The sequence below is a fragment of the Petaurus breviceps genome, unplaced genomic scaffold (genome assembly GCF_028583685.1).
Source record: "Petaurus breviceps papuanus isolate PSGF00001 unplaced genomic scaffold, PetGlider_PUasm1.0 98, whole genome shotgun sequence".
Taxonomy (NCBI): Eukaryota; Metazoa; Chordata; class Mammalia; order Diprotodontia; family Petauridae; genus Petaurus; species Petaurus breviceps.
Genome location: NW_027187460.1, coordinates 20,527,912 through 20,552,432, shown reverse-complemented (window position 1 = coordinate 20,552,432; position 24,521 = coordinate 20,527,912). Strand labels below are relative to the sequence as shown.

The following is a 24,521-nucleotide window of genomic DNA, read 5'->3' as shown; positions in this document are numbered from 1 at the left end:
ATATATATATATATATATATATATATAAGCTCTTAGGGACAGGGATTTTCAGTTTTGTATTTGTACTTAGCCTACTAATATGGAAAACAAGTACTTAAAAATTCAAATTGATTGATATATTCAGAAATGAAAATATTATATAGTACATCATAAGAAATAGTAGAGAATAAATTGGTCGCATAAAAGAAAATGATTCATTTCTGACAAGGTTCATTCCTCAACCTCTCTGTACCATTTAGCATTCCTTGTATTTTTCATCCTTTCTCCTCCCTTTGGTTTATCTGGCACTGCACTCTCATGGTTCTCCCATAACCCTAATGTCTTCTTCCTCCTTTGTTTTAAAGATACGTAATCCCCAAGTTTCTATCCTTTGCTCTCTTCTCCTCTTGCTCTACACTCACTTGTAATCTCATTCAGTTCCATTACTTCAATTAACAACTCTAAGAAGATGACTCTGAAATCTGAATTTTTATCACCAATCCTTCCCCAGAATTCCAGGATAATATATCTAACTTCCTGCTGAATATCTCCATGTGCATACCCTAGTGATACTACAGACTCAATATGCTCCTAAAATTGTGATGTCTTCTTTTTCTCTGCCTCTATTTCTGTTGACATTATCATAATGCTTGTAGACACCCAGGTTCGTATCTTGTCTTTGACTCTTCCTTCTCCACTCCATGCATCTAATAGTTTGTCAAATCTGGCTTGTTGTCTTTGGCATCCACTCCCTATTTTCCACTGTTTTCCCCATTCTTATTTTAGGACTAACCACATCACAGTTAGGCTTTTATTATCATTTCCCCAATTTAGACTATTCCTATGGATCCAATCCTTGGCAATTGGTACCTATTGTGAAGTGTGGATTCAACTTACCACATGAGTAACTTTAACACATAGCTCTCAGCACCTCACTCTTCTATTCAAAGACTTTTGATGTACTATTCTGACTACCTGCTGAAAAAAGTATAAACTTCCTATCATGCTCTTTGTGACCTGTCCCAGTCTGGCTTTATTCTGCTTTTCCAACTTAATTAAATTGTTAGCCTCTAGTAAATAGCTCCTGGTGTATTGACCTTTATCATCCTAGAATATGGTGTAGGGCCCAGCACATGGTACAGACTGGCTAATATGTTAAACCAGATAGACTTGAATTGCTTATTAGCTGGGTTACCAGTTGAATGTGCCTGGTGAGGAAACATACTAGTGCCTTGTATGATGATTTTTGTCTGAGCATTCTGGAAGTACCTGGAAAAATGATTTAGAAAAAAAATGAGGTGGAAACAACAGTTTTTCCCTCCCAGATTTTCAACTGAGAGATAAAAGGGAGAACTGATTTTGGTTACAAATAGACTAGTTGGCACCCTTTATAGAGGCTACAATGCAGAAAACTTTGCATTCTATTTTTTCTCATTTCTTATCTTTTTAGTACTATTTGAAATCTCCCTTAACAATAATTCTAAATAAATGTGAGTAGCTGCTTTTCTTTTTACAAATTCATCTCCCCTTTGTCCTCTTTCTCCATCTCCTCCCCATATTTCTCTTATTTCCCCTCCTCTTTCCCTTATTTGGCATTTCATGATCAAAAGGTTTCTAATGGAATACATCTTCTCAGCAGTTTAGACTGAAAACCGGTCTCTCATCACTATCGTCCTTGGCAATTATGGTTAGAGATGGAGAAAGGAGAGATTTGCTTTCTTCATACTTCTCTCCCAAAGCAATGCAGGAGTAGTTTTCACATTAGCTTAGAGTGACTCCATGGCTGAAAGATGTCAGTAGAGACTGTGTAACAACAGAATAATTCTAAGAATTATTCTGGTTTTATATTTCACTAAAAAAAAATAAAAATGTCATCTTTCTACTTGGTGGTGTCATTAGAGAGAAAAATATTGATCTTTCTCTGTCAGTTGTGTCAATGTGTATATGACCAAGCTTGGTCAGTTTGGCTATTATGATCAAAATCATCTTGGAAACTCTTTTGCTATTAGGGATATACTCTTTTAAGTGTTCAAAGGTCAGAGGAGAAATAGTAATTGTAATTTCTTGTCCAACCTTCTTCCAGATGCTGACCTTTTCAAATAATCATAGATTTTGAACTAGAAAGTATATGCTGGAGCCAGCTTGAAATGGTGGCTTGGCAGAGATGACTGTCAAATTTTCAGTGTGAGCATTTATACCATGGAAATTGGCAAATGGTACAAACCAGGGCTCAAGGTATTATTTCATCGATTGTCTAGACTTAAGGAAGTAATGGAGAAAATGTGAATAATTCACATGATACTTAAAAGTGAGTCCTATGTACATTTTTCTTTTTGGAAAGCTAGCTATCACACATTTACCAGGGATCTTAGGGATCATGTAGTCTAACATGCATTTTACAGATGAGGATACTGAAGCCCAGGGTACTTAAATGATTTCACCAATGGTACTCAGATAAAAAGTCACAGTAAGAGTACATTGAGGATCTTATTTTAATGATTAGAATTCAGAGTGAGGGATCAGACCCTCAATTTTACAATGCCTGATTGATCACTCGAAATTCACAAGGATAAGGTTACAGAGTCTAAGTTACAAAGGAATCTAGAGATCATTTAGTATATGTAATATACCTGGTCATGGGGGAAGTATGAGGGGTGATACATGGACAGCTATGGAGGGGCTATACTGGCACCACTGCAATTTTGGGAAAAACTGAAGTAGGACTCCAGACTGTTGGATAGATTCCCTGTGGTGAGCTTTTGGGAAAACACAGACAAAAGTCACACAGGATGGCAAGCATTGATAACATACTGTCTCCACCATTAGAGACAGCTAAAGCAAACAAAGATCCATTTGATTGTTGAGAAAGGGTGATTGAAATGCATTGTTTTTCTATTAAGAAGACCTCAGTTTGAATTCCAGAATTAGCAATATAATACTGGATAAGTCACTTTACTTTTCTGAGAGTCAGTTTCCTCATCTATGAAATGGGATTAATAATGTTTCCTTATCTACTTCCTTTTTGAGGTAAAGGCTTTGTAAAATGCAAAATGCTTCTATAAATGTGAATTCTTTTTTTTAATCATCTGGTCCAAGTGTCTTATTTTCTAGAAGAAAAATGGAGGCTGAGAGCTTAAATAAATCACTCAAAGTCATAAAGCTGGCTAATGGCAAACCCAGGACTTAGATATACATTTTATGAGTCCTAACCCAGTGTTCTTTCCATTACACTGTATTCATTCTATGGCAACATCATCATCATCATCATCATCATCATCATCATCTCTCACTTTTATTTAGTGATTTCAAGTTTGCAAAGCACTTTTTACACATTATTTCAGCCTCACATCCTTGTGATCCTCACAAGATTCCAGTGAGTTTGGTGCTATTATTATCCCCATTTTACAGAGAAAATAGGGGCAGAGGAAGGTTACATGACTTGTCCAGGGTCATAGAGCTAGAAAGTTTCTGAGGAGAGGTTTGCACCAAGGTCTTCCTGACCCCAAGTGCTCTGCTCTACCTTTCATTAGACATTTTGTTCAGTCCCCTGTCCTTCTTAATGCACCCAGACATTAATGTACCCAAATCTTAAAAAATGTACACCCATGGGCTTCTTAATTATCTCCTAGTGGTCAGGAGAGAAGTGAATTATTTCATTTACAACTGTATAATAAGTGAAGCTCTCATCAAACTAATTCCTATGTATAATCTAGATTTTTTCTTGTCCAAAATTCAGCATTCTAATCATTGTCACTGGGCAGCTAGGAAGACTCATCTTCCTGAGTTCAAATCTTGCCTCAGACACTTATTAGCTGTGTGACTCTGGGCAAGTCACTTAACCTAATAAATTTGCCTCAGCTCCTCATCTGTTAAATGAGCTGGAGAAGGAAATGACAAACCACTCCAGTATCTTTGCCAAGAAAATCCCAAATGGGATCACAGAGTGAGACATGACTGAAATAACTGAACAGAAATAATTATTGCCATTACAAGACTGATGGGCCCACAGAGTAACATTTTAAAATTTCCCTAAGAAATAATTTGAGCTCCTTGATTTTTTCTTCTTTTTATCCTCTACTTTTTCAACTTAGGAAAGCAATAGCCAAGGTAGGGAAAACAGGATATAAGTATATTATTATTATTTGCTTTTTGGAATACAGTTGAGGTTAAGTGACTTGCCCAAGGTCACATGGCTAGTTTTTGTGTTAAGTGTCTGAGGCTGGATTTGAACTCAGGTCCTCCTGACTCCAGTGCTGGTGCTCTATTCACTGTACCACCTAGCCGCTCCAGGATATAAATATAAAGAGAGAAGAAAATTCAGGGTGTATTAGTCGAAAGGATATTCTCTTGGTTTGGTTATAAAATGGACTCTTATTTACATGTAGCCATAGCCAGGTTAGGGAAGAAATGGCATTTAAATCTAGAATCAGAATCTGGGCAATATATTGGTAACAAGTAGATTGGCCTAAGAAACAACAGGGAAAATGATGCTTACTCTTGATCCAGTTTCACAAGTCTCCAGTTATTTTCTAAAATTTTTCAATATTTCTGATTGCTCACTTTAGCCAATAAAAAGTGAGATAGAATTTTTCATCGAATGAAATAGTTGGCCGATGAAACAAGGCAATTGGATTGGTAGACATGGAGCCTTGGTGTTTTTATCTCCTACTCCTCAAATGCATAAGTTATTAATGAAAAGATTCTCCTCTCCAGTGTTGTATAAAGGACAGACTATTTTTATTTTGCTTATTACCTTGTAGTTACCCAATTGTTCACAGGGGGTTTCCTATGTTAAAGTGTAATCCCCCTGAGGGTAAGGACTGCCTTGATGCTTTTCTTCATATTCCCTGAACTCAATACAGGGACTGCTATGTAGTAAGCTTGTTGACTGTCTAACAAAAAAAAGTCAAATTCCCAGAACAACTTAAGTTTCTGATTTTTTAGACTTCTTTCATTCATTCATTGAATATTCTTTTAGTAAACCTTAAGCAACTACTGAGCGGGAGGCCCTCTTGGGCCTGGGAAGAGCAAAAATTAAATATGCCACAGAATTTGCTCTCAAGATGGGGACAATCTAATGGGGAAAAAGCAACATACGCAGATAACTGTGATAAAAGGATGATGTCATTAGGACCAAGAAGAGATCCAGGACAAGTACTATGAGGAAAATGAGGATGGAGAGAATGATTTCATTCTTTTTCAAACCTTGTACCATCATCTCCTCCTATGTTCATTCTTGGATCTGGCAGTAACATGGAGTAGATGATTAACATCCACAAGAATGTTAAATATTAACATTATTATTATTATCTAACTTTTACCTTATTTGACTGGGATACAACTACACAGCCATGGGAGTATTTCCAGGCAACATAGCAGAAGGGCACTTGAGCATTCTCATAGAAGTGGCCAGCTGATGGAAACTGACCATCAATAGCTCATGGCAAAGGTACCTTACCTTCCAGATATAGATAGTGTGAGATGGAAACAAACATAAAAGCAAAAAACAGAACGTACTTTAGCAGAAAATTGAAAATTCCTTTGGGGGATATTAATGGAAATACATTTTAAATCATGTGGTTTTCTTGGTTGACTTGTTTTCAAATATTAGATACAAAAAAGCAAAAAAGCCATCTCAGAGTTGCGCAGCAAGGCTTAGCTTTAAGAGAGAGCAAGAAATACAAAAGAGAGATAGCAAGTAAGAGGGAGAAAGAAAGTGAGTGAGAGAGATGTCTTCCCACTTATTTGGACTATTCTGTTCCAAGGAAATTCATATTGTTTATAGAGAAGCTAAACAAAACCTACAAATAATTCTGTAAATCCCAAGGTACAAAATATTGTGTCTGCAATCTTTCCTTTAAGCCCTGACCCTTTTTCTATTTGCTAATGTGTTAGAGTGCTTAGTATTGTTCGACTCTCACAGGTCTTAACCTCAGCCTGCTGTTAAAGAGGATGACCTGTTTCTTTGATATAGAATAGTATAAACTACACAGAGAACATTTTGTGAAAAGAGTCCCAAGAAAGACCACATATAAGTTCATAGGCTATTGGAGTTAGAAGAAATCTTTTTTTTTTTTAAAGCAATCGGAGTTAAGTAACTTGCTCAAGGTTACACGGCCAGTTATTTCTGGGTGTGGTGCTGAGTATCTGAGCCCAGGATTCGATCCAGGTCATCCCAACACTGGAGCTGGTGCTCTTACTCGCTGAGCCACCTGGCCGCCCCTAAGCAATTGGGGTTAAGTAACTTGCTCAAGGTTACATGGCCAGGTGTTTCTGGGTGGGTGCTGAGTATCTGAGCCTGGGATTCGAGCTCCAGGTCATCCTTACACTGGAGCCAGTGCTCTTACTCTCCGTGCTACCTGGCCACCCCTAGAAGAAATCTTAATGATCATTTTGGAGAACACCCTCATATTACAGAGAAAGAAACTTTTAAATCAGAGAGGTGGAGGCAAACTAAGGTAATGGCACAGATGAGACTATACCCTGTGACTCATGAAAAAAGGGTACATATTATTCCACATAGATTTTTGGGAGGAAGGGATTTCCAGTATATAATTATTGGGTCCAAAATATAACATGTTATCTCTGGGAGAAAACAAACAGGATTTCCTAGATGTGAATTTAATGTACTCATAGAATGTCAGACCTGGAAGGGTCATAAGAACATAGAACTTTTGGGGTGGCTAGGTGGCACAGTGAATAGAGCACTGGCCATGGAGTCAGGAGGACTTGAGTTCAAATTCAGCTTCAGACACTTAACACTTACTAGCCATGTGACCTTGGACAAATCACTTAAGCCCAATTGCCCTCCAAAAAGCAAAAAAACAAAACAAAACAAAAAAACCAACAACAAAAACTAACCACCACCAACAACAAAGAACTTTAGAAATAGAAATGACCTTAGGGATCTTAAGCCTAATCATTCATTTTGCTGGTGAGGAAACAGAAATTCATAGAATCAAAGTGATTTACCCAGAGTCATACAGCTATAGTTAATAATAATAATTGCTAGCATTTACATATCACTTCGCAAATAGATATTTTTTTCCTTCCAATAAACCTGAAGATAAATGCTAATATTATGACTATTTTATAGATAGGAAACTGAGGTAGACAGAGGTTTAAGTGCCTTTCCCAGCTAGCAAGTGTCTGAGGCCAAATTTGAACTCAGGGCTTCCTGACTCCAGAGCCAAGTGTTTTATCCTCTGTGCTGCCTAGCTGCCTAAGCAACAGAGTTAGAAGTTGCACTGACGTCCAATGCTTTTTCCTCAATAATACGCTGATTTTTTCATGACTAGTGCCCTGTCATGGTCAGCAGATTAATCTGCTTCCTCTGGGTCTCTTCAAAGCTAAGCTGTCAAAATTACATTTGATCACTTAATGTTGTTTCTCCATAAAACACCTCAATATTTTAGAAGTGGAGAAAAAAAATCAGGATTTATTGCTTATAAAAATTACCCAAGACACAAGTTTCATTAAGATAGTATAATCTACTTAACTTTTTTCTTTAACCCAGACAGTCGTGTATACTACCTGGTGGCCTCATGAATAAGTTAATTTGCAAATATACTAATGTAAATGTTATAATTATCTGAATAGAATGTAAGCTCTCTGAGGGCAAGGACTGTTTCATTTTTTATTTTTATATCCCTGAGATACAACACAATGCCTGGAATATAATACGTACTTAATAAATGACTGTTGCCTTGCATTGACTATAGAGCTCTAATATCTACAAGCATGTAAGAACACATGTGTGTCTAGGCAGACAATCAGTATTAAATCTTGAAGGTAAGTATTAGAAGATTATTTTCCTAGATTTTCTTCATGTATTTTGTTTCTGGTAAGGTAGAAAACCACAAGCAACTGTTTCAAAATGTAGATAGATGCACCTACAAAAAATGGTTTGACTTCTTCCTGAAAAGTTATTTTGGTGGTCATATAGTTGAACAAAAAATGTGTTTGATCTAATGTTTGCTTTGATGTTGTTGTGTATATAAGGCTTGATTGGTCTCATTATTAATTTTTTTGCTCTTTTTTTTGTTTGGAGGGGGGAGGGCAGGGCAATTGGGGTTAAGTGACTTACCCAAGGTCATACGGCTAGTGCAATTGGGGTTAAGTGACTTACCCAAGGTCATATGGCTAGTTAAGTGTTAAGTATCTGAGGCAGGATTTGAACTCAGGTCCTCCTGATTCCAGGACCAGTGCTCTATTCACTTCGCCACCTAGCTGCCCCCAAATTTATCTTTTAAAAGGAAACCATTATGCTTGGTAATAAGAATAAATACAATGTGGATTACCATCTTCTTAGGGTCAATGAACAGCATTTTAGTGTGCTCACATTTCACGATTCAGACTAGCCTATAGTTAGCTAAATTAATCATTGTTTGTAGCTGAGATAGTAAGATGATTTTATTAGTTTCTTATCAAAGTTATTTTGTAAATAAATGTTATCTTCAAGATTTTTCTTTATTAATGCTAAAATAGCATTACAATATATATTTATCATTGCTAAAGATGGAATGATGGCTAATAAGATATGCTATCAAATACACATTTTTTAGTCTTATTTTTTTCTGTTCAGTTTATTATACCTTGATTAAAGGTTATCAGCGGTCATGGAAAAAATGAAAATACTTCTGAAATTCTAGAATAACATTTGAATTTGAACTCTCTTGCATTTCATTAACAATCCAGGTTTAGCCAACACTTCTGCATCCAAAAGTAGTAATATTATGCAAAATACTTTAAAAATTGCATCTACATTAGCCATCTACATCATACATTATATTTCAGTTGTAGAGACATTGTCCAAATTTGAATCTATAGCAATGGAGTCAAATGAGAAGAGGCCAAAAACATTTAGAGGATCCAACTTATTTGAATTTATTTGCTTAAATGTTAGCCAAAATAGGAACTTAACACCATCAATATAATTTTGTTGTTGCTTTTGCATCATTTCAGTCATATCCATGTCTTCATGACCCCATTTGGGGTTTTCTTGGCAAAGATACTGGAGTGGTTTGTGATTTCCTTTTCCAGTTCATTTTACAAATGAGGAAACTGAGGCAAAAAAGGTTAAGTGACTTGCCCAGGGTCACACAGCTAGTTAAGTGTCTGAAGCCAAGTTTGAACTCATGAAGATGTCTTCCTTATTCTAATTCCAGTGATTTGTGCACTGCACCATCTAACTGCCCATCAGTAACATATCAAATAGGTTTTTAAAACACAAGGTAGAACGTTATATAGATCTCCATAACTACTAGACTTATTTGAGGCTTTGGATTATAGATTTTTTCATTCATATTTGATCTCTTGTACTTATTAGAAGAGCAAAATGCTTTATGCAGATATTTTTACATACAGAATGTCTTATATTTGGAACCCTTTGAAATTTTTTATTTTAGATTTGCTTATGTGACATATCAAAAATTGTGGGGTTTTTTTCCCCATTCAAACTAAATCTAGATTCCAAGCAGGATATTTGTAGCTAATGATATCATGATCACCAAATATATCCCTGAGATATAACACAGGGAGTGGCACATAAGAGGTATTTAATAAATGACTGTTGACTTGCTTTGAATTAATTACATAGCTCTAATATCTACAAACACATATGGATGTACACATGTGCCTAACCTGATAGTTTTAGGTCTTTAATATAGTCCAGAGTGAAGGATAGCAAGTTCAGATTGTCACATTTCTTGGGTTCAGCTACATGAATGATAATGTGGATTATTCACGTGGAAACTATCATGTTGGTTTTCTATGTGCCTTATTTGATAAGCTGAGAAAGAATATTGGCAAACAAATGGAATACAATTAAGGTTTTCACTTCAATTGCTAAGTTAATTGGTTTAAATACACTGTTTAGCATTAATGCCATTAGTAGTCATGGGTAAAAGAAAATGTGTTTGATTATGTTTGAAAATTTTCTGTGGCCTAAAACCTGAACTCCAATTTGTTTCCCTCCCCTCCCCCCCCCCCCCCCCCAAAAAAAAAAAAAAAAAAAAAAAACAAGAAGATACAAAGAAAATAAAGAAGGAAAATTGAGCAGTTTTAGTCAAAGGAGAAAATTCTCCTTAGACATATTGGTCATTGAATCAAATGCTATAACAATGGCTGAGCAAATTTCCATGTAGGAAAACAGTAAGAATAAGGATGATGGAAATGATCAATTGTCAGTCATAATAATGCTCAGAAAATTGACCCTTATAAGAAAGGTCATAAGAAAGATCTATTTTTTCCCAAGACTAGACCCCACTCCTGATTAGGTATATCTCTCCATAGTTCCTCAAAGAAGCAATAGAATCCAGCTGATTTCATCATCAAAATGGTGATGATCTGCGGCAATAGTATCTTGGAATTATGAACACTGGGCTTCTTTGGTTCCACCACATTCTTGATATTCTCACAATCCAGCATTTGAGTAAAAATTGGGTTAACCAGCTGTTAGCCTATATCTCTATGTTAAGCTGAAAACCATGAAAAACAAACTAGTCCTTCAGGATATAGGTATCTTAAAATGAGAAGGCCAAGAGAATTAAACATTATCGATTAATCCCAAAAGAAGACCATTAAAGAAGTTGGCTGCCAAGCAAAGGGAGGCTCATTCTTTAGAGACACTTGCATATGAAATGGAGAGAGTCTTTAGAAAATGCATGTTCAAAACATCTAATATTAAGAAGCCATTTAAGATGCTATTAAAATGCTCCATCAAAATCCAAATAAAGGAAAACTCAATTCTGATTTTAAATATTTACCTAGTTTTAAAGATGTTATCTTTTTCTGAGGATATGTGATGTCAAATTGACAGATTGAACATCTAATATCTACTTTTTAAATACATATTTTCCTTTTAAAATCTTTGAGATAGATTGATAGGATATCAAATTTTGATCTGGGAGGAATCTTGGAGATCATTTAGTATGACCTCTTCATTTTTCAGATTAGTAATCTGAGAATAAAAAAGGATAAGTAACTAACTCAAGGTCACAGAGCTAGTCTATTAAATAGTAGGACATAAATCTTCTGATTCCAAAACTACTATAGTTTCCATTGTGCATATATATTATCTTGAATTTTTAATATGAAATTTAAATGGCCTTTCTTTTCTTTTTTGGGGGGAAGGGGAGAAGGCAAGCCAATTGGGATTAAGTGATTTGCCCAAGGTCACACAGCTAGTAAGTGTGAAGCATCTGAGGTTGGATTTGAACTCAGGTCTCAGCGCTCTATTCACTGCACCACCTAGCTGCCCCTTAAGTGGACTTTTCCAGTCCAAACTTTATTGGGTGTGTATGTGGAATGGCAGCTCTGAGATATGAATTTATGGTAGACTCTGAAGCCTACAAGTAGACATTAAAGAAATCTATCCTGGTAATGGATAGGATACTTTAAAATCAGGATACTTCCAGGATCAAAATACATCTGCAAATATATATTTATGTTTGTTTTTTTTAACACCACCACCCCTTCCATTAACCTAGGTTTTTAGCACACATTTCTGTTGATATACAGAAAAAAAGCTCCCTTGAGAAATTTTTAGTCTGGCAAAAAGAAAAAGGAAATCTTCTATGAAAAGGATCATTTGCATGAGTTCATAGCCCTTCTGTGGCAGGCTTTGATAATTGGTGTTAATGACTGACCAACTTTGGAGGTAGCTGTAAGAGAAGCAAGATGATTTATGTGTCTAAGAACCAAATGGCTTGAGTTCAAGCCCTAGCTTCAATACTTGTGGCAGTATGACCTCAGAACATCTCTTAACCTCTCTATGCCTTCATTTCCTTATCTGTAAAATGGGATCAATAATATTCTCACTGCCTATCTCATGAAGTTGTGACAGAAGTGCTTCTGTAAATGTTAAAATGTCACATAGATGTCAGGTGTTGTTATTAACTAAATTGATATCTTTTCAAGTTGGTTCATTATTTCTTGTTATCTTGTCTAGACTAAGGATGGATGGCATGATAATTTTGTCCTCAGTGCATATAGTAAAATCATATTGTTGCTGAGAACCCATTCTATAAAGGCAGCAAAAGGAATGATTGGTGGTAGGGTGGTGGAGAGCCTTCAGGTTAACAACTACAGTAACTTCCTCCCCTCTTCCCATAAACAAAAAAATAAAAACTGGAACATACTCTCATCTGACCCATGGCACTTAATCTTTTTCTTTTTTTTTTTCTATTTATTTGGCACTTAATCTTCTTAAAATGAATTTTTTGTCAGCTGTTACCTTGGATGAATTTGTTCAGACCCTCCAAGTTATTCTTTCAAAAAATGAATTAGCACTTTAAAGGGACTTCTTGGAGAGAAAATGACATTTATTATTGTTGTGTATCCTAATACAGCACAGCATCAGATACAGACAATTGGTCTTGAAGCCAGGAAGAATTAAGTTCAGGTTCCATCTCAGACACATGTTTGCTGTGTGACCCTGGGCAAGTCAATTAACCCTGTTTACCTCAGTTTACTCATCTATAAAATGAGCTGGAGAAGGAAATGGGAAACCACTCCAGTATCTTTGCCAAGAAAACCCCAAATGGGGGTCATAAAGAATCAAATACTGAAACAATTGAACAAATAGGTAGATAAAACTGCAGACTATGACTACATGTGGAAAAGAACACTGATTTACTCATGGGCACCAAATGCAAATATTTGCATCCTTTGGGAATGAAATGACTAGATTTATGCAATTGGCACTGTGGGGAGAAACCCATTGGAACAGACTTATAGACATGGAGTGTGTGTGTGTGTGTGTGTGTGTGTGTGTGTGTGTGTGTGTGTGTGTGTATGTTTAGCAAATGTGACCATCTATTTTGGGGAAGTCCTCTGAACAAATAGGATCTTGTGTGGGATTTGGTAAATTCCAAATGAAATTCTTCTGCTCTCAAGGAATGTATGCAGTTTACATTTCCTTTCATAGGGATTGGAGATGCCCTGATTGGGGGTGTGAGAGATAAGAAGAACCTCTTAGGAGACTCAGGACTTAGGCTTTTTTTTTTTTCTGTAACTTTTCAGGGACCTTCTGTAACCTTCAGGGATCTGGAGGTGGGAGATCTAGTTGAAGAAACTCAGAATGTTTAAATCATAGAAGAGAAGACTCAGAGGGGCTATGAAGATATGACATGTGTGTATTTGAAGTATTTGAAGGTCTGTCACGTGGGTAAGAGGTCTGATTCATTCTCTTTGCCCCAGCAGAGAGAATCAGAAATGACAGGGGAAATTGAAGAAGCAAATTGAGCCTTGATAATAGAAAAAAAAATAAACAAACCTTCTTAACACTTGGAACTAACTAAAAGACTTGCAATAGAGAACAGATAACAATTTGTCAGATATGTTGTGAGGATTTCTTCTGTGACTGTTATTTCCACATTGTATCCGTATTCTTTCCCAGTGAGTCTTCACCAAGATCAGTAGGATTCCCTTGATACACACAACTGTATTGTGATACAAAATAATGTTAATCCCAAAAGTCATAGGACTTCCTTAGTGCAATTAACATCATTTAATGAAAATAGTGAGGAAAACAGGTGAGTACTTGCTTATGGACACTATGTAAGTGCCTCATAAATAGTAAGTACTTTTAAAATGTTTGTTTAATTGAACTATGTGTTGCAAAGGTTTGAAGGTATGGGCATGCAAACACTTGAGTGAAGTCTCAGAAATAGAAATTCCTTTATCTCCATCCCACCTAGAGTTTCAACTAAGCAGGAATAGATGGGTAATGAACAAGTCACTTTGCTTTTCCTGACCTAAAATTACATAACCCTAAATTTCAGTATGGGAGAAAAGAGGAGGAGCAGAAAGAACTATTATGTGTTGATTTTGTGAAGCTTTCTCCTAAAAATGTAGTTCTTATAAAAATTATATATATATGTATATATACATGCATATATATAAATATACATTCTTTCAAAAAATTTCTGAATTCCTATTCTGTGAATGAAAGTCCTATTTTTGCATAATACTTTTTTAGTGGAAATGCCAATTTTATTAAATAAATTGCCTTATTTTTTTTAAATTTTTTAAAGCAATTGGGGTTAAGTAACTTGCTCAAGGTTACATGGCCAGTTATTATTACTGGGTGTGGTGCTGAGTATCTGAGCCCGGACTTGATCCAGGTCATCCTGACACTGGAGCCAGTGCTCTTACTCACTGAGCCACCTAGCCGCCCCTAAGCAATTGGGGTTAAGTAACTTGCTCAAGGTTACACGGCCAGCTGTTACTGGGTGGGTGTTAAGTGTCTGAGCCCGGGATTCAATCTCCAGGTGTTCTCAACACTGGAGCCGGTGCTCTTACTCGCTGTGCTACCTGGCCACCCCAATAAATTGCCTTATTATAAGGAAAATTTGAATAATGCTTATTATTCTTTTGTGTGTGTTTTGATGGTGTTTTTTGTGCCTCGATTCATTAATAAAGGAGAAAAAGAAGCATAGCACATCACATTACATTTTCTCAGACCATTTTTCAAACAGAATATATTCTTTTTTTCCCTAAGATAATTACCAAGGTAATTTAATTTTATCCATTCTCACTTTCCCCCACTAGGAAATGCACTTTTACATAATGACTGCAATTCTAAATTCATCACATACAATTTTTTTTAATAGAAAAAATGCTTTTTAATTTGCTTAGGAAAGTGTCAGATTTGGGAGGAGTGAGGTGGAGAATAAAAGGATAAACAGTGGGGCAGAAACGTACATGGTAATGTGAGAAGGCCCCTACAACTAAGGTCCTATAATCTTACAGATATATAGGAGATCCTAGATATGCCCAGAATCCTGGATCAGTGGTACACTGGAGCCAACTTGCAATATCTTCTGCTAGTTAAATCTTTAGAATAAGCATTTGCATCTAAGAAATAAGCAAGCTGCATATCGGGGGCTGATTTATTGTTTTGTTGATTGTTTACATCCAAGAATGTGATGGGGGAAAATGCCAGTAATGCATTAAAATTAAAAGTATGTCTGGGGCAATTCTCTGAGAGACCATTGTTAAACATTTCCTAGCACACTGCTGCATAGGATTGTATCTCTAGAGGTGGAAGGGACCACAGAGGCCATCCAGTGCATACCCTTAACTTTACAAATAAGAAGAGAGGCCCTAGCATATTAACTGATTCATAGAAAGTCATATAGTATATGTTTATGTGCATGTTGTCTCTTGAATTAGATTGTAAGCTGCTTGAGGTCAGGGACTTTCTGTCTCTTTTTGTATCCCTAGCCTTTAGCACAGTGCTACCTAATAAATGTTTACTGATTGATTAATTGACTGTGAAGTTACAATTCCGAGTTTCCTAGTCCAGAATACATTAAAATTAATTACCCCATGGATAATTACAGGAAAAGCTGAGGACTTCCAATCCCATACAATTGTAGTTCCCCTGAGAAATTCACAAGCTTCTTTAGTTATACAATTGACAATATTAAAAACAACAAAATCTCCAAGTATTTATTAAGCACCTAGAATGTGTCAGGGAAGTGGGACATATTTTAAAAACATGATCTCATTTGATCTCCTCAATAATCCTGGGAGGTTAGTGCTATTATTATTACCATTTTACAGTTGAGGAATTTGAACCAGGGAGAGATTATTTAAAAAGTCATTTGACTTGCCCAGAGTCACAACAGCTAGGAAGTATTTGAGGATGAATTTGAACTCATATCTTCCTAACTTGAGGCTCAGTGCTAAAGCCACTAAAAACGAAAATTACTTTGCATATATTTTGTTTGCCTAGAATCTGTACGTCATGACTCAAGGAAGAAAATCTTTATTAGTATCATACATTTAGCATTGGAAGAAACCTCCCTAAAGCTCACTTGGTGAAATTATTTGTTCAGAGTCAAACACCTAAAAAGTATCAGACGCAGGATTTAAACTCAGGTTTTTCTGTCTCTGAGTAACTAACTGTTTCCACCGGGTATTAAGTGGCACAGTGAATAGAAATCTGGGCCTGGAGTCAGAATAGACTTGCATTCAAATCTCACTTTAGACATTTAAATAGTTGTATAACCCTGGGCTTAAATCTCTGCTTTCCTCAGTTTCCTTAACTGTGAAATGGGAATCATAATAGCCCCTACTTCACCAGCACATTGTAAAGCTCAAAAGATATGATGTTTGTAAAGTGTCTGACACACTGAAACCACTTAGTAAATGCTTGTTCCCTCCCTCCAAGTCCCCTGCTCTATCCAAACAGGAAATTGATCTGAGTATAAAGTAATCTCCAGAGATATTCTTTCCTTTTGAGATCTTAGTAGGAGCAATCTAAAAGATTCCTTGTTAAAAAGCAAAGCAAACTGAAATAAGTCCATCTAATTTTAAAACTCAAGATATAAAGGTTCCTTGGTATTTTTAGCTGCCTTGGCTATTGAATTTGTAGCAATCCGTCTTGACTTTTCTTCTTTGCCTTGCTTAGGCATTTCAAGCGGGGAGTCAAACATGACTGAGTATTCCTTCTGGAGTTTACATGTTTGAGATGGCTTACAAAGGGAAATTCTAGGTGTACCATGAACACGTCTGTGCATATGCATGCTTGTTTGATGGTCCCTAAGCTGAGTGATGGATGGTCACTGTGGCAGCTGAGCTAAGATGTACAGAATTGCTCAGCAGAGCTTAGCATTAAATTCCTTGAGCTGGAAAGTCCCCTGCTGTTCTTCCCTGAGGCCTCTGCTCATTCACAGGGGGGGGGACCACAGCAGATAATGGGCTCCCCTGGCCTCTCTGAGCTGAAGCTTGTCGGTTCTGATCAGTGCTAAGAAGCAATCCTGTTCCCTTGCACTAGGAGATCTCACCTTCCCTATTTCCTTTTCCTGTAGAGGGTCAAGTGAGTAGCCTGCATCAGCTGGTGACTGCCCTGATTGACGACCAGAAGGTATTCTGAGACTGAGTAGCAACTAAGAAAACAGAAGAACAATGTGTATACCTTAAAAAATTCAGTGTTCTTTTTGGTGGGGAGAGTTCTAGACCTATAATGTCATGGAAGTAAGAAAAATCTCAGTGGGGAAAAATCCTTCCATTGATGCAGATTGGCCCTTGGGTTGTCACTTATAATCTTAGCTAATTGCCTGGGGCCCTGAGAGATTAAACGACTTGCTGATGGTCACATAGCCAATATGGATCAGAGACAGAATTTGAACCCTGGTCCTCTTAACTCCAAGGCTTGGCCTCTTTTCATGTGCTATGCTTCAAATTGTATAGGTAGAATTATTAGGATTTGACCACTGTGGAGAAGGGTCCTGGTGGGATGATGGTGGAATAGGGGGAGTTAAAAGTAACCATTCCCATTTTATCCCAATGTAGATACCACCTGGCCATTAAGTACCAGTGAGAAATGATGCAGATCCAAGGAAGCATACTTTCTTTTCTTTTCTCCTTATAGAAGGTGGCTACTCCTGGAAAAAAAAATAATCTCTGCTTCAGTTACTATAGGTCCTATGACAAGAACCATCATTTCCTTCCATGGCCTTTAGTCCACTCATGATTTCAAAACAGAAAAGAAAAAGAAAAGCCAAAACAAAAGCAAGACTAGACCCTAGCACTGTCTTTATTCCAATGGACATTTAAAACAATTTATGTTGGTAAAACAGAAGCGGCTACCATGACCCCGCTACCTTATGCTCCAGGCTGGAGTCTTTAAACATCAGTGAGAAAGGCTTGATATGCTCTCTTCTCAATTTATCGCCACTCCGTAAGTCGATGGTGTGCTCTATTCTCTTGTTAATTTCCTCAGGCCCAGACTGGACATGCAAAGCTTGTGCAAGATGGTTTGGAAGCAGATTTATTGAATTTCTTGTTAGGGCAGCCAGAGTCTAGGGGAAAGCACATGCACAAAGAATAAACCTGCTAGTCCCCTTTGGGTTAAAAAAAATAAAAATTTTAAAAATGCAATGTTTTTAGATCATGTCGCATTGCAAACTGTAATAGCATTCCATGCATTTTTATTCAGTGAAACCTACGGGAAGCAGAAAGTCAGAAATCCTTTTAGAGAAACATATTACAGTACAACAATTTGTTGCTTTTGCATTACATTTGAGAGAGGGCACTTCTCCCTCTGTGTAGGTGCACTGAATTCCTTTGGTTAAAGGTTTGTATGCTTGAAAACAGAATCATAGCATCACACACACCATGTCAGAGCTGGAAAGGACCTTAGAGATCATTGGGACCAAGAAGAATCTGTGCCCCCAAGAGGGAAGGGACTTGCTCAAGCTCAGATGTGGGCCTGGTCTTTAAGAGGGCCCTTCCCTGGTATGAGAGAAAGAGAAAAAATAAAGCAAAGAACCAAATAGAGGCAAATTCCAAGAAGTCCACAGATGCGATTTGCTCCAACATGAAATCAGTTAGATTCCACAGTTTCCTGTGGTCTTTCATTTGACTGTGGGGGAGATAATTTACAGAGCACCATGTTGCATTTTTTTCTAATTGGAACTGGCTCTCATCTTTAGCACTCTTTAGGGATAGATAGCCACGAAAACGTTAATATACACAGTTCAGATTTCTGCTGCACTTCACAGTTTACAACCAACTTGTGAGGCAGGAAGTGCAAGCATTCCTAGACTCTTTTTATAAAAGAAGAAATTGAGGTTGGCCCCACACGTAGATGGTTAGTAAATTTTAGAGCTGAGACTTGAATCCAAGTCTTTTGAATCTCTGCCCCTTCTATGACACTGGGATAATGAATATCTAATTGCAAATTTGTCCATTTTTTCCCCTAAGCCATTACAAATTTATATGCTCATAAAAATCTAGAAGTATCCTTTGAGAAAGAAAATGCAAACAGAGGCATTTTCTTGCCATTTTGGCATTTGTAACTAAGAGATGGTATGATTGCTGTAGTTGGTAATAGTATACTAAAACTGAAATAAGAATAATAGTTAACCTGGCACCTTCCATCCAAATATGGTGAATAGTCAACCACAGTTGCCAGACCATCTCAAAACAATGGACAGAAAGTACTCTTTGGTCAAAATGGACTACAGTGATCCAGGGAGCTTTTTAACCCCTGAGGTGGTTCCTCTGGGGGATGGGAATTTGATACTTCAAATGCTAAAGGGAAGGAAGGCAGGGTAGAGAGTCTCATGCTGGATCATTACACACTCCTTTCTCCCAGCCTTTCATTCAATACCCTATTCAGTGGCTCAAATTATATTGGTCAAAGTGTCCAGAGTGAGAGAATTTTAAAACTGGAATAGATCTTTAGAGTCTAAGCCTTCATCTGAGAAATGAAGGAACCAATAGTTGAATGACTTTCCCAAGGTCATATAGTTAGAATTAGAGCTGGTAACTCAGTCCCCTGCATGAGTCAGAGTTCTATCAGATAATCATAAACATCAGATTTGAGCCTCAAACTCACATTCTGAAAATATGAAAATTGAGGCTAAGAAAGACACTCACATCCAAGGTCACCCAGTCAATGACTGACTGAGGCTATGAGTAGATAGTAGATATTTTGCACTTCTCAGTCCAGTGTTCTTTTCATTTTCTTTAAGCCAAAGCTAATTTATATGGCCTCATGCCCCTTGTCTTTTTTTTGTGGAAATACATTTAGTTTTACTCTAATTAGAGGTTCCAATAGGGCTATAGTTACAGTATTATGGGGTCATAGATTCCAGAGAAGGGACCTCAGAGGAGAAGAGTTACAGTTCTCATTTTACAGAAATGGTACACTGAGGCACAGGGAGAGTAAATGACTTGCCTCAGGTCCTATGGGTAGTATGTGGCAGAATCTGGGAGAATTTGAAGAAACCTCTTCATCCTTGCCCTAGGACTTTCTGAGAGGGTTGTTTTTGGACAGTGAAATAGTGAATGAATATAAACTTCTAAGCAAAAGGAAAAAAAAAGATAGGAGTTTCAGGATGGTAGGAGAGAGGGGCATAGAAGCATATCTGGGAGGGAGAAGAAGGCAGGGAAACAGAGACAAAACTGAAAGGGTAGGCGCTATAGAGATCAGAGTGCTGCTCTACTCTCTCCTGAATTTAATACTATTAAAACAACCTCACTGGAAGCAGGGAATCAGCAGCTTCTGCTTTTGTCTTGGAACTTTGCTTTTGATTACCTAAGGAAAAATGCTCCTGAAGCATCAGGCAGGTGTCTGGAGTTATTTTGCTCCCTTTGAAGGAAGCATGAAGGAAGAGCGTGCTGCTCTGATTGGGTCTTTACTGAGTGGCTTACAGTTACGAGGATCCTGCTGCCACTAAGTACCATTTGGAACTTTGGTGGCTAGCAATAGGGCATGGAATTGAATATATACACAAATATGTCTATATATATTCAAAACAAAAATGTTTCCCCTTTTAAATTTTCTTTTTATAAAATAGAAATATGCTGCTTTAGGCATATCACCTAAATGTTCTTACAGGATCCCTTTGAGGCATATGATGAGAAGGATGCCATGACTCCAGGGCCTTGAGGGTAGACCAGCATGAAATCCAGACTAAGGCCTCGTGCCCTGTGGGCAAGGGCACAGTTCCCATTGGTTGTTACTGCTTCTGGCAATAGACCAATGGAAATGCCCTGATTGAAGAACTCTACCAAATGCTACTGGTTAGTTGTGCAACTGCTCACTTTAAGGCAGAAGAACAGAACTTTTTGTTGTCGTTGTTAAAAGATTCTTAGCAGAGGTACTATTAAAAAAAAAAAGCATTTTGTCAAAACTGCTAAGTCAGACCAGAATGCCTTTCTTGATTTAATCATATCTGCTCTTATGAGGGCAGTGACAAATACTTTGCCCAGAAAGTCATCTCTTAATCACTATGGGTGGACTACATATGTTGGATTATCAGAGACTTGCTTTAGTTAAAATGCACTGTCTCTCTGTCTCTGCCTCTCTTGGCTAGTGTGTTCTTCACTGTCTAATCCAAATTATCTATTGGATTCAGGCCAAGGGAGAACAAAATCATGTTAGCATTAGCTTAAGTGATACAGAGAAGTAAGACGGGCAGGACAATCTGCTGTCAAAGTAATCCCATAATGTGTTCTATGACATCAATAACTTATGTGCCATTTGTGGTTTGGGATTGTCTGTGCTGTGTCAATGATCCCCTTCCTTACCAGAGGTAATTGTGAGTTTACTACAATTCAGTTTTAAAAAGGACAATTAAAAAAAAAAATAATCAACTGCCAGTTTCACTGGGGAGATCTGCATGGAGTGTTTGGGAGAATTTAGCCTTTTCCTTATTTCTTCTGCTATGGTCAGACTGGAATAAAATGTCTAGCAGTAGCATTTGGCTTTGTCTTCACCAGTTCACAGAAATACAAGATTGAGTTAGTTCAGAAACATGCTAGATAATAGCACCAGTTTTCTGATACTATTTCCAACTGAAACTGACCTGTGAACTGTGGGGAACTGTCCCTTCCATGACCAATTTGTGTAATTGGCTCAGGAATGGGGAAATAAAAGAAGTGGAAAGATAAAGATGGAAGGAAATGTCAGGAGACTAGTGATAGATTTTTTGTCCAGGGAAGTTTGTACCTACACATGGGAAAATCAGGGTTATGATGAATGGGGTATGCCAGAGTTTGGGACTGAGCTGGCCTCTCATATTTGAGGCATGCAGCAAAGAATATTCACTTTAAACATTTTATATTTAGAACTGGAAGGGACCTCAAAGGTCATCTAGCCCAACTACTTCCTTTTCAAAATAAAGACATTGAGAACCAGTGAGGTTAAGGGGCTTTCTGAAGGTCACCCAGAGGCTAAGGTGCAAAGCTGGGATTCACATCTAGGTCCTCTGATGCCCTGATCAGTGCTCTCTCCATTGCATCAACCCTGGCATCTGGTGACAGAGAGTAGCATTTTTGTCACTCAAGAAATCTAGAAAATGTCTCCTTATGCAGAACTGACCTTGGCACAACTTAAAAGAAAAAAAAATCCCTGCTTAAATCTAGCTTTCTCAACATAGAAGTTCCTTTTAATGCTTGGTGTCTCTAAATCAACCAATAGAAAATGAGATCATCATTATAGCTGTTCATTTTTATATGACAATACTTCAAAAAAAAAAGCCACTAGGTGTAGGTACAACAGCAACTGTTCTATGCCTTTGCCCCTGGTCTCCATGAGGTGTTCTGACCCTGAACCCTCTGCCGTGCTCGATAATAATTCTCTGGTGCTGATTCCTCTGAACATGGGCATCTCTGCTCTTAGCCAGGCTGCTCCTCAGGTAACAAAAGTATTTCTTATAACTGAGCTTAGGATGCAAAGTCTTTCCAGATTGGTAGAGTTTGACAGAATTTGTGTCAGTACTAAGCTGTTTAGCAATCTTACATTTCTGAAACCATTAATTTCATATTTAGTACATGAAATGTATGGGGTTGAAGCAGGGGCTTCTTTGCATCTGACTTTTTTCTCCCTATGTTATCCATGGAAAACTCACCTTCTGTGGAATCATGGATAATCACAGACTTTGACATTTATCAAACCAGATCTTACTAGTGAGGAAGTTATTCCCAGAAAGTTTTAGAGTTTTTAACTATATGCATTTTTGCCATCAAATTTCAAGGTAACACTAAGAAAATTAGTATTTCATGACACTAAGCCATAGCATCACTGAATTTGAGAGACTTAGAAAAGACCTCAGGGGTCATCTAGTCTAAACTGATCATCAACATCCTTTCTACAAAAACTCTGTTGGTGATTATTCAATGACTCTTTGAATACTTCTAGGGACAGGATGCTCACTCATTTGTGAAGTAATTTACTCCAATGATGCATAGCTCTAATTATTGGAAAGATCATTGTTTGTTTTTTTTGAGGGCAATTGGGGTTAAGTAACTTGCCCAAGGTCACACAGCTAAGATTTTGTGTGCGTTTGTTAAGTAATCTGAGGCCAAATCCGAACTCAGGTCCTCCTGACTCTGGGGCTGGCACTCTATTCACTGCGCCACCTAGCTGCCCCAAGATCATTGTTAATGAAGCAAATAACTGCACAATGGTCCTAGTGCTGACTTCTGAGACAAGCTGGAATAAGTTTACTCCCTTGACAAAATATCAACTCTTAAAAAACAAGCATAATATAAAAATAGTAATATCTCATAATCTTCCCTTTTTCAGACTAATTCAGTTTAGTTCCTTCAACAATTCATATGGAATGGTTTCTTGTTTATCCTCTGTCATATATTCTCTAATTTGCTGATCTCTCTCTAAAAGTGTAATACCCAGAACTGGATACGATATTTTATTTTAGATTTTTCTTTTTCCTTTTTGGAGGGGGGAAGGGAGAGCGATTGGGGTTAAGTGACTTGCCCAAGGTCACATGGCTAGTAAGTGTTAAGCGTCTGAGACTGGATTTGAACTCAGGTCCTCCTGACTTCAGGGCTGGTGTTCTATTCACTGCACCATCTAGGTGCTCCTTGGATAAAATATAAATGACAGCCAAATCACCTCCGGGCTCTGTTACATCCCAACTAAATAACAATAATAACTGTTAACATGTATAGAATGCCTAATATGTGCCAGGCACTGTGCTAAGTGCTTTCTGATTATCATCTCATTTGATTCTCACAACAGCCCTGGGGGAGGTGGGTACTATTATTATCCCCATTTTATAAATGAGGAAACTGAGGCAAATAGAGGCCAAGGAACTTGTCCAGGTTCACACAGCTAGTAAGTGTCTGAGATTAGATTTAAACTCAGGTCTTCCTGACTCCAGTCCTGGGGTCTATCTCTTGTGCTACCTAGCTACCACCTAAAGCCAGATAGCTAATAAAGGCTAGAGTTGGGATTCAAAATCAGGTCCTCTGATACTAAGTCCAGTGTCATTACACTGCTGCTGCTGCCTCTAGTATTAAGAGATTTTAAACCCAAGGGGTCTACCAGGATGACTGTACTGTTTCTCTCCTGAGGTTTACCATCCCTAATTCCATGAGAGTATACTTCATCTCAGGCCTTTGTATCTAATGAATTAATTGTCCTTAAAAAGCCAAATAGAGGGGCAGCTGTGTGGTGCAGTGAATAGAGTACCGGCCCTGGAGTCAGGCAGACCTGAGTTCAAATCCAGTCTCAGACATTTGATACACTTACTAGCTGTATGATCCTGGGTAAGTCACTTAACTACAATTGCCTTGCCATCCCCCTTCCCCCCAAAAAAGAAGCTAAAAAATTTTGTTAACCAACTTGCTCATCATCCCTTCAAGGGCTGCCATTCTTTGTGATAAACCTCTCCTTAACTATTTCCAATATGTAGTTTTTCTGGGTCCAACAACTCAGAAAAGGCTAGCTTTTAAATTCTGTTCTGACTTTGGGGAAGGATGCCTTCTTTCTATGCACAAGTTCTCAAGGAGAATTCTTATTGAACTGAGACGATGCATATAATTATGTACAAACTTTGGGAAAAATAAGATTTCCTTAGATAGCACACAGTTTGGACTATGCCTTGATCAAAAAGGCATGTAGTTAAATGTCATATTGAATTGAAAACTGGCCTGTCACCAGCCTACTAATCTAGGCTTATGTCACTTTATTGTTTATCCAGAATGTTTTCTTCTCTTCTTCCCTCTCCCTTTCCATACCCAGCCATATATTAGGTTCTTATGTGTCTGTGCAT

General features: G+C 37.5%; 1 protein-coding gene across 1 annotated transcript in view; it reads right to left on the bottom strand.

The window, feature by feature from the left end:
- The window catches only part of ADCY8 (adenylate cyclase 8), a 244,167-nt gene that overhangs the window by 127,508 nt on the left and 92,138 nt on the right, over window positions 1-24,521 (bottom strand). Inside the window, exons 7-8 of the mRNA XM_069081301.1 lie at window positions 17,595-17,792; window positions 16,776-16,877 (exon numbers count right to left, since the gene is read on the bottom strand). Of these exons, the coding sequence (XP_068937402.1) occupies window positions 16,776-16,877; window positions 17,595-17,792 (300 nt within the window). The remainder of the gene's footprint in view (window positions 1-16,775; window positions 16,878-17,594; window positions 17,793-24,521) is intronic.